General features: G+C 51.8%; 3 protein-coding genes across 3 annotated transcripts; 2 read left to right on the top strand and 1 right to left on the bottom strand.

Moving 5' to 3' along the window:
* Window positions 1–2640: 2640 nt before the first annotated feature.
* On the bottom strand, window positions 2641–8322 carry B0H64DRAFT_359950 (putative death-receptor fusion protein-domain-containing protein). The gene is made up of 9 exons (XM_062801691.1): window positions 7968–8322; window positions 7052–7914; window positions 6041–7001; window positions 5741–5971; window positions 5442–5688; window positions 5086–5390; window positions 4534–5036; window positions 3783–4480; window positions 2641–3707 (listed from the first exon to the last, which is right to left on the bottom strand). Exons 1-9 carry the CDS (start codon window positions 8096–8098, stop codon window positions 2901–2903), a joined length of 4746 nt encoding a protein of 1581 aa, XP_062659413.1. The 5' UTR covers window positions 8099–8322; the 3' UTR covers window positions 2641–2900.
* Window positions 8323–8913: 591 nt separating this feature from the next.
* Window positions 8914–9701, top strand: B0H64DRAFT_417505 (Tim17/Tim22/Tim23/Pmp24 family-domain-containing protein; the record flags this gene model as incomplete). The annotated part of the gene is made up of 2 exons (XM_062805249.1): window positions 8914–9579; window positions 9636–9701. 2 exons carry the CDS (start codon window positions 8914–8916, stop codon window positions 9699–9701), a joined length of 732 nt encoding a protein of 243 aa, XP_062659412.1.
* An 828-nt stretch (window positions 9702–10529) lies between these two features.
* B0H64DRAFT_158330 (uncharacterized protein) lies at window positions 10530–12081 on the top strand. The gene is made up of 3 exons (XM_062798547.1): window positions 10530–11186; window positions 11262–11738; window positions 11821–12081. Exons 1-3 carry the CDS (start codon window positions 10761–10763, stop codon window positions 11938–11940), a joined length of 1023 nt encoding a protein of 340 aa, XP_062659411.1. The 5' UTR covers window positions 10530–10760; the 3' UTR covers window positions 11941–12081.
* Window positions 12082–12777: the final 696 nt, after the last annotated feature.

Here is a 12777-nt window from a genome sequence, read left to right as displayed (position 1 = left end):
TGGGTTGCCTCCCTCCAAATCCTCGGTGAGGCTTGCGGCGTGTCGGCCAACTGCAGGTTAATTAGGTAGTTTGTCATTGACTGCCTTTGTAAGCATCATGGCGTTTGCACAGTTGGGCAATTGCCGGGAAGGCCGCTGCACAAGCTCGGAGGACTACCTTAGTTGAGTGAACACGACCAAGCATCTGAGAGGCGGGCTCATCAAAGTCGAGTGTACAATCCCTTTAATACAGGTTTGGAACAGTTTCAGCGGGGCGCCAAGGCTACCTGGGTACAATCAGCCAAACTTAACAGGGGGTCAATCAGTCAACGCGTCCATCTAGTCATTTAATTCACCGATTTGACGCGTTTTCCTACGCAAAATTGGCGTTGAGAATGCAACCGCACCTGAGTCAAGACGATGGAGCCCTCGAATCCCTTCGCCACGAGGCAAATTGATGTAATGGACCTCTCTGACGACAATTGCGAGGATGGCGTTGTCAAGGAACCGTTCGAACCGCCCGACTTATCTAATTCTGTTGCAACTACAAACCATTTTGCCGACGTACCGCTACGGATTCCAACCGGTTTGCCCGCCCTTCGAATACCTCCCTCTTTTTCCTATTTCGGTAACTAATAAAGCTATTCCCAGATCTATAGAAGCAGGTTAGCTACGAACCTATATGGTTGCGGTATTGCTAGGAGCTTGTTGGCTTACCCACCGATATAACTTTTCTCCCTATTAAAGGCCCATTCTTTAAATCTAAACCTGAATTTCCAACTATACCCTCTATCTTATAACTTTTCCAATGCTTTTTCCCTTTTATAATAGTTATACAATAGGTTTAATAGACCAATGTATATAAGATCTTAATAGACTTTACTTCGTTAAGATCTAACTAGGCTTCTATAAATGTAGCTAAGCTATATCTTTTATTTACGATACTAATCTATATAGGTCTCTATACCGAACTAAACGAACGTACTTACTAGGCTAACCGATAGAGCCGACCGAAACATCCGATTTAAAGATAGATAGTATATAGCCGTTTCCGAGATCTGAAGAGGCGATTTTATATATAGGATCCTACTATTCCAGCTCCCTTACTTTAGAATAAAGTAATAACCTTCAGTAACTACGTTAGCGAAGTTTCGATAGCTATCCAACAGCCACTACAGAACGTTTCTATCGACAAAAAGGTCGTTAGATATATAGGAAGAAACCGGTATACGGTAGAAATCAAAGGCAAACCTACTCCAGTAGATTTAAAGGTCTAGATCATTATATCAGGTAGATATTTTTACAACTAGCTATTTTATTCAAATAGCGATAGAGTTATTAGGTTAAGTATTTAAATCAGCTATCTTATTTTTAACTATAATCCTTTAGCTAACTTTCAACTATAAATAGGGGACTCTCAAACCTATATAAGCACTTATTACCCACCTTATAAGATCGCTCCCGGCACCTCTATTTAACTCAGTTTACTATCTCTTTTACAATAACCTCTTCAATACTATCCTACTAGCCCGTTAGCTACAGACCTTTCGAATTACCCTTATAGGTACGATATAGGGCGACTGAACAGCGAAAGAATTCGCTACGTTTAAGAAGGCGGATAAACGGTATAAATAAGTTCCTTTCGGTTAGTCGTACTGCAAGCTATTAACAATCAAGAATATATAAAACAAGGAGGTTCTAGATTAGAATAGCACCCTACTCTAGTATATCAAAGATCGCTAAATTATTAACTTTATTTTAACTTATTTCGATAGCTCTAAAGACCCGGTAACAGTTACCTGTAAACAACCGAATAAGAAGGGTACAATATACGATATTTTCGGCGATACGGGCAAACTCGATATATCAGTGCCTCCGCTAATCTTTGTATATAATATATTTATAAACAGTATTAACGTAGGTAACTAATACTACACCAATAATATATACAGATACCGCTATTACAGAGGGCTTTATCTAGTATTGTTTTGTAATTTCTTTCTCGGTATATATTTACCCTAAATCCGGTCGGATTTCCTATACTAATTAACAACTTCTAAAAGTCATCGTTACAAATATATTCCTCCATTAGAAGGATACTTAGTTCGGCCCTCTATTTAAAGCAAAGGAGAATATACTCTACTACAACTTCCGGTCGCAGTTGATCAATAAGCTTATAAACGCGTACCGCCTTAATGCCGCCTTCCGATATACCAACTGTAATTTAGTAAAGCTATTCCCAGTCAATACATCTACCGAGATGTATCGCCGTATTCAGATCAGGGGGATACCCTACTGTAGGGTCTGTTCGTACCGGTCGGTTAGAGCTGTACCTATAGTAACTAGGGAGGATGGAAAACAGCGACGAACGGGTACAGGCTGTTCGAAATACCGTCTACCTATTTACATGGACTGGGAGTATTGGAACATCCATTTCCACTGGAAAAGATAGGGCAGTTAATACAACAGACCTTTTCCATTATACAAACCAGCCCAGTTTGTTCTTAACTGCCCGGATCAGATACCCCTCCATTTCCAGCTAAGCCCGGCTAACTAGGGGGGTTTACGCGTTAACCAGGATGGATTTTCGTGTTTTCAGGGGGGGGGCCAGGGTCGACAAATATATCACCACCAAAGAGCAATGTACTGTAGGTATGGACTTGGCGCATCTACAGCCTCCAATTGGTGGCCCCGCTAAAACTGTTCCAAGCCTGTATTAAAGGGATGAAGGAAGTCGCATGTACATGTCCAACTCGGTAGGCAAAACCGACATATCCCACATATCAGGGGTTCACATCAGCCCTGTCAACCTGAAGACCGTCGCAACTGTCCGGGGAAAGGGGTCGGTCGGGTGACAAGTGGCAACAACCAACAACACTAATTTCAGGGGGCAAGGCTCGACGTATGATCTGTATCTCTCTCTAAGCCTCAGCCTGCGAGGGCGACGTCGCCATCTCCAACAGCGAGCCGTGGAGCCGCGTCTTCGCTCCCACGTCCCTGAACTCGCCCAGGAGCTCCGCCAGTCCCGCGTCCTCCCCAATCTCGCCGATCGCCACAGCACACAGCACGATGCGGGCGCACACGGCAAACACATGCTGATCCGACGTCCACCCGAGCGGGCCGTCGTCCTCCTTGCCCGCCGCCAGCCCAATGAGGCACCTGAGCCCGGCCGCGGCCCACGCCCGCAGGCAGCCAAGCGGCGTGTCATCACCGTCACCACCGCCCTCGTGGCGGCCACCAGCACGCAGCAGGGCCCTTCGCCACCGGGCCGTCTCCCTGACCTCGTCGATGAAGAGGTTCTGGTCCTCGGCGGCGAACAGCGAGTCGTCAAAGTCGAGCGCCCCGCGCAGTTGGTCCTCGGCGGGGGTCATGGCCCCGGGGAGCAGCGGGCCGTCACGCGCGCAGCGCGGCTGGCCAACCATCCTGCAGACGGCGCGCGCCCTGAATTCTGGGCGGTCGCCGAGCTGCTGCTGCTGCTGCTGCTGCGCCCGCAGCCAGCCGACCAGCTCGTCCGCGGCCGTTGTGGCCACGGCGGGCGTGCCGAGGATGCCGGACGACGCGGCAAGCGCGGCGGTCGAGCGCACCTCGTCGTCGTCGTCGATCAGGCTATCGTAGAGTGCTGAGAGGACGGGCAGGTGCGCGGTGGTCGTCCAGTCGTGGTGCTTGGTGGTGCCGCTGCTGAAGAAGGACTTGAGTGCGGAGGCTGCTGCGTATCGCGTGTCGAAAGGCTGTTGGGGACGGGTTAACGCGGGTACTTCTTGGGAAGCGATGAGTCAGGGGCTAAGGGGCTAGAGTCAACGTACATTATCCACATCCAGGCATTCGCTGAGCATGTCTCCCCAGCTCGCCAATCGCTGCTCCATATTCGGGACGTTCCCCGCGCCGTGAGACACGAGCGCTGCCATGATCGTCCCACTTGTTTCGATGATGGCGCATGACAGGGCGGGGTTGATGTCTCCCTTTTGCAGCTGGAGCCAGAGTCCATCGAGCCGCTCCGTGGTCGGCAGCTCTGAAACTTGCCCTCGACTAAGGATGCCGTCCATCAGGGGGCCAAGGTTGGCCAATGCCTGGGTTCGGACTTCGGGGGCTGAGGAGGCTGTGCATGCTTCGATATACAGGTCTCGCAAGCTTGAACGGACAGCCAGGTCGTCCGTTTGGCTCCATGCTTCGGGGATTGTCTCTAGCATCCTACTCGCTGTGTTAACGTCGCTGCTAAGCATCCTCAAAAAGGACGCTCGGAGGCTTTCCACGTCGCCAGATGCCGCTGCGTCATAGACAACCTTTAGCGATGTGTGGAGTTTCAATAAAGCGGATGATGAGCCAGTTTGTGCGGTGGCGAACTGAGGAAGCACAATCTTTGCGACCTGTTCGTGGAGGCCAAGATCCGCGAGGACGTTTAGAATCTCCAGGTAGGCCGCTTGGAGCTCTTCGCAACGCTTAAAAGTCTCTTGTCGCCGGGCAAGCTGCTCCAGAAGGGCCTCAACCGAGGCCAAATCTGACGCTACACGAATCAGTTTGGATTACCAGTCTTCAAGTGAACCATTCGACCCCTACCTGATTTAAGATCCACTCCCAAGTCAGCTTTGCGTTCAACCACAAACCTCGCGGTCAAAAGAGCCCCGTGTACCCGGTTGGTACTGCTTCCTGATTCATCGAGAAGCCGCCCAATTTCTTGAGCCCACTCTTGTTGCAACAGGAAAGAACACAGTGTTCTGGCCGCGATCTCCCGGACATGCCAAAGACGGCTACCGAGGTACCCTTCGATGTGCTTTTGCAACTCTGAGCGGAGCTCTTCGGGAGGGCCCGCACGTCGAATGATGTCCAGGGCAGGGAACACTGCCTCGGCTGCCCCAGGTTGCGATGCCTGATCGAGTGTTTCGTCTGCGGAGCGCAAGAACCCGAGGATGACGCCCGGCAGTGTCGGATATTTGTTGTAAGAAATACGGACCGAGCGGCCATCCCAGCCCGATTCGATGGAGGCTTTGCTTTCACCGGTTCCAAGCAGACAGTCGATGAGGCTTCGCAGGAGAAGCAGACCACAGTTTCGAATGGCCCAGCTAGCTCGGATTAGCAATCATCAAAACGAAGAGTCGTCTCTGGACTTACACCTCGGATTTCAGGCTGGTTGCTGCGAGGTGAAGCGTTCGAGCCAAGTAACCTTCGGCCTTCTTGCTCAGGAGTGAGCTCCTGAATATGTCCCGTAGCGAATTGAGAGCATGGACTTGGGGTAGGTTGGATCCATCGGTTTCGGCCATCGAAACAGCCTTCTTGCCAATCTCTTCAAGGGTTCCGTAAACCTCGTCAAAGGACGGCGATGCTGCGTTTGCTGTGAGGACCGCTGCGATGAGAGACGGGATTCCAGCCGACCGACGGGTCGTTGATGCTTGTGTCATGATGCAGCTGATCGCCCCCTAAACTATGTTAACATGGGCACAGAAATAGCACGGACGGGTGAGTCTCACCCGGTACCATTCGCGAAGCAAGTCCTCTGTCTCGTCAATGTCCGAGTACACGTCCTTTAAGCGTTGGGTCAGTTGACAACTTGTTGTGAAAGTGTAGGACACTGTTGAGAAGGCGCCGCGGTGGCGCAAACTCGAGAGTTGCTCAAAGGTCAAGTAACCCGTCTCTCTAAACACGTCGAGCGGGGGATATGGCACGCCAGGGACATTCTTCAGCCTGAGAGTTCCCACCAAGAGGCGCAAGAGGTTGCTTGAGCCGGTTAGCGAAACTCGTGGTAATACTCCGGGACGAACGGCCATACCTAGACTCATGAACCGCTCGGAAGCTATAGCTCAGCAGGTCCTTGGTGTCTAATCCCTCAATATCCTCTAGTTCCTCTGGTAAATGGCCTTCTGGAGAGTCGTCACAGAGGACGTGCTTGACGACAAACCATATCTGCTGCGCGCAGAAGAAGATGCGGCGTTGTTGATGATGAATGAGATCAAGCTGGTTCTCCAGGAACGTCCCTTGCGCGAGAACTTGCCAAACGTAGCTAGGGTTTGTTAGTGTCCAGGAGGAAACGAGATTTGAGCGGGTTAGTAGTGTGGGATCCAAAACGCACCTAATTGCTGCAAAGTCTGCATGCACTGGGCTTTCGATAGCCGCGTGACCCAAGTCGTCCTCTGCCTTGGATATTTTAGACTCGACTCGCTCCAGGATCTCCGAAAGGAGGGCAATTTGTGAGTCTGGTTTGCTAAGCCAAGTGCATAAAAGGCCCTGCGAGCGAGCAGCTCCATCACCGTGGTCTGCTCGCCCCGTCCTATCGGCTAGTTTCCCAGCTCGCACGCAAAATTCTCTAAGCACCGCGAGTAGATCTTTGGAGCCAGCTGAGTTCGATTCCGCTACGCTGGGGGGAAGCAAGCTCAAAAGTGTGGTCGCGCCGTCCCTGACGTCGTCGAATGGGTCAAGCAGAAGATCAAGTAAGAGGCGAACCCAAGTGAAGTCGGACGAGATTAGTTGCGCAACGTCCTCATCGGTGCTGTCATCAGTATCCCCCGCATGTTTCCCGACTTTGAGAAGCAGGAGTGCCGCTTTGATGGCGGTAATGTGCCGCTGGTATGAGGTAGTAGACAGGAGTTCGTTTTTGAGGAAACGCATGTACCACTTCAAGAAGGCTTCGTGGTCATCAAGTACCTGTTTTGCCTCGGAAGCATTTTTGAGGGCAACCTCGGGACCGAACTTCTTGGGGTTGGTGCGAACCCCATCCCCAATAGACTGATGAGAAGAAAGGCTCCTTTGAGCAACGGTGATAATGTTCTTGGCCCTCTTGATGAGGTTCTTGGTATGACCAAGTACCTCGTTACGGACCTTGGCATCATAATCCGCGTGGAAGGCTGCAAGATGTTTCTTCAAGAGGCTAAAAGCCGCTTCAGAGAACGGTTTGGTCGTTGCTTGGGATGAGACGAGCAGTGAGAAGGCGCTGGATCGGACAGACACAGAAGGGTGTGCAAGTAGTTTGTCCAATAGGGCCCCTTGGAGGACAACCTTTTTTGCTGTTGGTTGTGGGGTGTCGTCGCTGCCGCCTGTGGGTTCTCATTAGAATCATGACGGTCCAACCAGTCACTTGACTTACTTGGTTCCTCGACCATGCCATGTTTTTTCCCGAGTTCGAGAGCGGCCAACTGGAGCAGGAGCCCCTGATCGCTCAGGTCACGGTCAATGAGACCCAAAGGCTGACTCTGGCTGAATATTTCGAGCAGCCTAAGAGAAGCATCCCGTTCTGTTTTGAACATTTGGGCAAGCACGTAATTCTTGATGTCTTCTAAGACCTCGGAGTTTTGGGCCAAGGCGTCCTGAAGCCACTGCCGCCAAACCTCGAGAGTGAAGCCAACTGGCTCTGCAACTGCTTTATCCGGTGCTGCTGCGTTTAAGCCTCGGAATATGTGAACAAGACATTTTCCAGCCAGAGGGCAGGCATAAGTAAGTTCCATCCAAGAGAAGAGGTGAAAGGTGAAGGATCTCCACAATGAGAGAGGGGGCAAGCCCGCCACGGACGGATCAACGTGCTTGTACTGAGCGGCAATGTCTGTGAGATTCACCACTCGTTTGTTTAGGAAGTGGTCAAGGCACTGCAAGCCTGATTTTGTCAACTGCTGCGCAGACTTCCGGGCAACGATGGAGACGAGGGTCTCAAGTATGTGATCCCTCACAGCCCTTCCCGTTTCGGGGCAAGGGTTCGATGCTGATGATGCCACGAGAACATCCAGCACTAGGCGCAGAGCCCGGTGAGGGTCGTGCTCATACCATTCCAAGTAGAAGTGGAACAGCTTTTTCGACAGAGTTTCCGTGAAAGCCCATTGCCTCAATGCCTCGTCGCTCGACTTGGCACACTGCTGAACAAAGCTGCAAAGCTTGACGCAAGCATGGCCGTTGCCATGATATTGCCTCGACTGAGAGGCTTCTTGAAGCAATTTCTGGAAAATAACTTGAGCCAACCTGTCACTTGTTAGCCAAATGAAAAGAGTCTCTCAAACGGGACGGGGCCATACTGAGGCTGGGCATCTTTATCTTGACTCAACAGCCATTTCGTGATGGTATTTGCATTCTCGAAAACATCGGGCTTCAAGTCAGCCAGAGGATCCTTTGTCTCTGTTTTAGTCGGAGTGTTTTCTTGAGCCATCTCGATGCTTGGCGATTCCTCCTCCCACAGCTCCAAAAGAAGGAGGGGCTAAATTGTTGGGTGGCTTCAACAGGGGTTGAAAGATTCCGAGTAACACAGGGAGAGAAAAAAGAAGTAAACGAAAAAGGTAGCAAAGGAACCAGCAGTTAGAAATCAGATTTCCACTGAAACCTTTCGATCGTCACCGTTTCGTACCTCTCTGCCTAATATGCTGGGCCGACTTGTACCGTTTTAGCAGGCAGGAGGGGGGAGAAAATATTTGGGCGTGCCGTAAGGGTAGGTGTATGTACATGTAACGAACTACCGTAAGGTACGTAACGCTCACTTTGAATTTCGCAAGACATCGGTAACTGTTACAGAGTTACAGTGCCTTGCTCGGAGTTGGTTAACCCTATCCGACATCGTCACCAAACAGCGGCTTGATCAGAGGGCAACATGATAATGAGAATGCTCAGAAGCACGTGGAGGGGTTAAAATGCCCTACTATCACTTCGAGTCTTCAGTTACACTTGCACATTATTAACATCCCCAATTTCAAGGTTCTGTAAACAATACAAAGGAAACGCCAAGATGGAAGTTGGCCAGTGCAGAAACTTCGCGTGGTGCGTGCACGGGCCAGCTAAATTTTTCTTGTCTCTTATCGATGATTTGCGGCATGCGCCTTGGTCCGGTCCTCCCACCCGACCGACATCACCGACGAGCGACCTACCTGCGAGCAAGCCGTGACCGGCCCCGTTAACCGGCACCTGCCCCCTTCAATTCAATTTGGTCGTCTTAATATCTCCCTTTAATTTTATCCTTCAATTTCCAACAAGATGTCCATCTGGGATGCCCTCACCGGACGCAAGTCCTCATCGCAGACCTCGTCGTCGAATGCGCCAGCAGCGCCGTCTGCCCCGGAGCACCATACTACTCCTACCAATACCTTCCAACCGACTACTACCTTCGACCCTACTGCCGGTCAGGGTGTAGAATCCTTCCTCGGCAGCTCCTCCTTCGCCGACCCCTCACAACTACACCCCCTCGCCGGCCTGAACAGGGACACCCTAGACTACCTCTCCCTCGAAGACTCTGCGCTCTCGGACTTGCCCGGCTCGCAATCGGCCCTGCCGTCACGCGGCTTTACAGATGACCTCTGCTATGGTACAGGCACAACATACCTCGCCGGTCTCTCGCTAGGAGGTGCATGGGGGTTGCAGGAGGGGTTGAGGAAGTCGGCCGGCGAGTCGCCAAAGCTCCGGTTGAACTCGGTGCTCAATTCCATCACACGGAGAGGGCCGTTCTTGGGCAACTCGGCGGGCGTGGTTGCCGTCTGCTACAACTGCATCAACTCATACATCGGGTATTTGAGGGGGAAGAACGATGCCGCCAACACGATCGTAGCCGGCGCCCTTAGTGGTATGCTGTTTAAGAGCACAAGGGGGCTTCGGCCGATGGCCATATCGGGCGGTATCGTGGCTTCAGTAGCTGGTGCCTGGGCGGTAAGCTATCATAATTTATTTTACTTACCACAGGATTCTTGCTGACATTGACCCAGATCGTGAGGAGGACTATCTTCCACAACCCCGAGGAATCCCATGCCGAGGCTCTTGCAACCCTCTAAATAAACACCTGGTTCGATGATCTTGCATATCGACGCAATTTGTGGCTTGATTTTGCCACCACATCCCATCTTTTAATCTACAGACAACGGCATTCTTTCGAGGAGCTGTTTTGTGTGTAAATGTCCCTTTGAGGACTGACGTGTACGAAACTGGGCCAAGGGTGCAGGGCGGGTATGCATAGCGCAGGGTATCTCTCCTCCCATGGAAAATTGTATAATAGTGGCTTATGGTCATAGAGCGCCCGGTTGAGCGCATAGCGTACAGTGAACCTCGATCATTCGAAGGCAGCTTCCAGCATTCATCAACCACCTTTTAAGCTATGCTCACTATGGTGCCGGTGGGAAGGTGGCCTGTCGGTGTGGGCTATCGGTGTGGGTTATTGGTGCGGGCTGTCGGTGCGGGCCGTCGGCGCGGGCCGTCTTGGTGAGAACCGGATCCAAACAACCCGCAACATCAACGTCTGCCGCCCCCCTTGGGTTGCTTCGTTGTCGTGAAGTGGTACAATTTACCTCGTACGCAGTGCAAAACAGCAATGGTCCGTTATGGCCCCTCACCTCTCGGGGCAGTTCTGTGGCGGTGGTCTTCACCTTTGCCATCGTCGTTCTCTCTCGTCATTGCCCTCGGAGAGAGACCCGGCCCCTCCCGACGCACGACCGGTCATGCACCGTCCACGGCCCGTCAAAGCGTGTCGACACACGTTGGCAAAGTACCTAGTGCACTTTCGACTGGGTTCATCCTCCCACACCCGCTGCGGCCCTCTCTCTCGGTCCGGGCTTTCTCCCTCCTCGTGAGGCAACATCGCGCTTTGGTCCCCAAAACGCACGTATCTAAGCAGTACGCACACTGGGCTAGATCTTCCGGAGTCTGTCCCTCGCACCTTCCACGGCCGAGGTATCTCATTGCTATTGTTTTGCCACCCATACTCTTCCCGCAACCACTCAATCCTCTACCTTCAACGCCTTGATTCTCTACCCCCAACGCCTCCGTTCTCTATCCGCTACAAATCTTTCTCCCTGTTATTCGATCCTCTTCATTCTTGCAATCACATCACCTACACCATGGATAGCTTATCCCGGATTGAGGGCAACCCCGCTCAACTAACGCCACAGGAGCTCATAGAAATATTGATTTCGCAGCGCATCGATCGGTGGACGACCAAACAGAAACCAATCACCGACAGGGAGCGCGCGGCACAAATCGCAGTCATGTCCTCGGACTACGATTCTCTCCCGCGGGAAGGACCTGGATGCCTGATGTCAGACCACAAGGGCGGATACGTCTACATCCCGTATGACGAGAGCAGGGAAGGCCTGCCGCCCGACCTCGAGGATCGTATCAACAAGCTCGACCACTGGTTCAAAGATCCCGCCAATATCCCGACGTTGCGCCAGATGGATCAGATATTGGAGAGGGAGGTCGACGACAAGTGTTTTTGGGAGTTCCTGGATGGCGGCAGCGCCTCGCGCATCGACTTCCATGGAAAGGTACCTTAGCTTCCCATCCTTTCGAGGCATGCTAGATATCTGGCTTTAACGGCGACTAATACAACCCACGAACAGATCAAGATGCTCGCCAAGTCCCGCCTCTCGGAGTCAGGTTTCGACGTCTCCCCCAACAACCCACGTCACCCGAAATTCAGGTTGGCAATCGCCGACATTACCGAGTTTGGCCGCGTCAAGATGAAATTGCTGAACTTGAACTGGCATGGTACGGAAAGCCAAGTCGTCAAGGCGCTGGAGACCTTTTCAAACCCCCAGTTCCGCTACGAGGCGGTTCTAGGGAGACTCCTGAAGGACCTCGATACCATCCACCACCCAAAAGACCTCGCCCAGAAAGCCCAGTCTCTTGCCGAAAAGTTCAAGTCCGAGCCACCCATCACGAACGTGCCAGAATGGAAGTACTTGCTCTGCGACGAGCACGAGCTTTCCACGCCTCTGGAGGATGGGGAATGGAAACTCTTGAAGAAGTCGCCGAACGTCATTAAGATGATGAAGCGCGAGAGCAGGGACGCAAGCAAGCTGGTGATTATCATCCGGGTAGGCAGACATCCTCACACCCCCACAAGAATTCAAAGCAAACCCCGAGATCCCTTGTGGTACTAACCGCCGCGCGTCACAGTCTTCGCTGCTAGAACACTACAACCGCTGCAGAGCGGTCTTCCGCCTCCAGCAGCACCAGATGAAGCACTACCAGGAAATTGAGCCGGCTCTCGAGAAACCGTACTTCAGCGGAGGCTAGGTGTCTTCCCTCGAGTACGCCTGGCATTACGGAGTCTCCGCTCTCGGCGTCACATGCCCGGTCAAGACTTAGTCGCGTTCTCTCTGCTTTATAGGAATAGGCGTCTGGTTTTCTTGAGTGGGCGTTTTAGGGATTAGGTGCCTGCTGCGGACTTCAGGTGGCTGGATGATACCAAGACGCATTGGTTATCTAGGAGGGGTGGAGGAGTTGGGCGTTTTGGAAGTTGGGCTTCTGCGGAGTCTTCAGCGGTGCGAAATTTGGACGTGGGCCTGTAGTTGGGCCTTAATTATCTAGGTAATTATTATTATTGCTTGCAGAGGTTTTTATCCGGCCTATACGGTACGGTTTCCTTTGTATAATAATAATATTATTATTATCATTGCTTTATTTTCCGAATACAAGTCTCGGATTCCACGCCCGAGAAACCACCAGCCTGTAGCGGGCAGCTGGCCTGTTTCCCATTGTATGAGACCACGGTTAGGGCTCCCTAAGATAGTAGCCTCCAATGGCCCCCAGGACACCGGGTATATGGCTTCATTCACTTATGGGGAAGATTCAGCCTTAAATTCATCTGAATGGTAGATCCATGAACTAGGTAGGTAGAGTCAATCACCTTGCATAACAGTTTCTCCCACTACAGCGCAGGAACCCTCACGGACTCCATCACTCCTCCACTCTTTCACTTCTTCAAGTTCTTCGAGCAAACTGTTTTTACTTCTAACGCCGCAACAACACAACTACGGTACTCGGAGCATACAGCAAGATGTGCCTCCCTTGCTTTTCGTTCTCGAACGCCCAGTATGAGCGTAGAAAGCGACAGCCAGCCCGCCAGTACCA

This window comes from Chaetomium fimeti (genome assembly GCF_033439085.1).
Source record: "Chaetomium fimeti strain CBS 168.71 chromosome Unknown B0H64scaffold_4, whole genome shotgun sequence".
Classification (NCBI taxonomy): Eukaryota; Fungi; Ascomycota; class Sordariomycetes; order Sordariales; family Chaetomiaceae; genus Chaetomium; species Chaetomium fimeti.
The sequence above is the reverse complement of the archived record's forward strand: the minus strand, read 5'-3'. Positions and strand labels throughout refer to the sequence as shown.

Excerpts from the sequence above, each read along its gene's own strand:
- B0H64DRAFT_359950 (XM_062801691.1), bottom strand. The coding sequence starts at position 8,098 with ATGGCTCAAGAAAACACTCCGACTAAAACAGAGACAAAGGATCCTCTG. Across the intron at positions 5,972-6,040 it reads GCAGACTTTGCAGCAATTAG|CTACGTTTGGCAAGTTCTCG; the intron begins GTGCGTTTTGGA and ends AACAAACCCTAG. Across the intron at positions 5,037-5,085 it reads ACCAGCCTGAAATCCGAGGT|CTGGGCCATTCGAAACTGTG; the intron begins GTAAGTCCAGAG and ends AATCCGAGCTAG.
- B0H64DRAFT_158330 (XM_062798547.1), top strand. The coding sequence starts at position 10,761 with ATGGATAGCTTATCCCGGATTGAGGGCAACCCCGCTCAACTAACGCCA. Across the intron at positions 11,187-11,261 it reads GCATCGACTTCCATGGAAAG|ATCAAGATGCTCGCCAAGTC; the intron begins GTACCTTAGCTT and ends ACCCACGAACAG. Across the intron at positions 11,739-11,820 it reads AGCTGGTGATTATCATCCGG|TCTTCGCTGCTAGAACACTA; the intron begins GTAGGCAGACAT and ends CGCGCGTCACAG.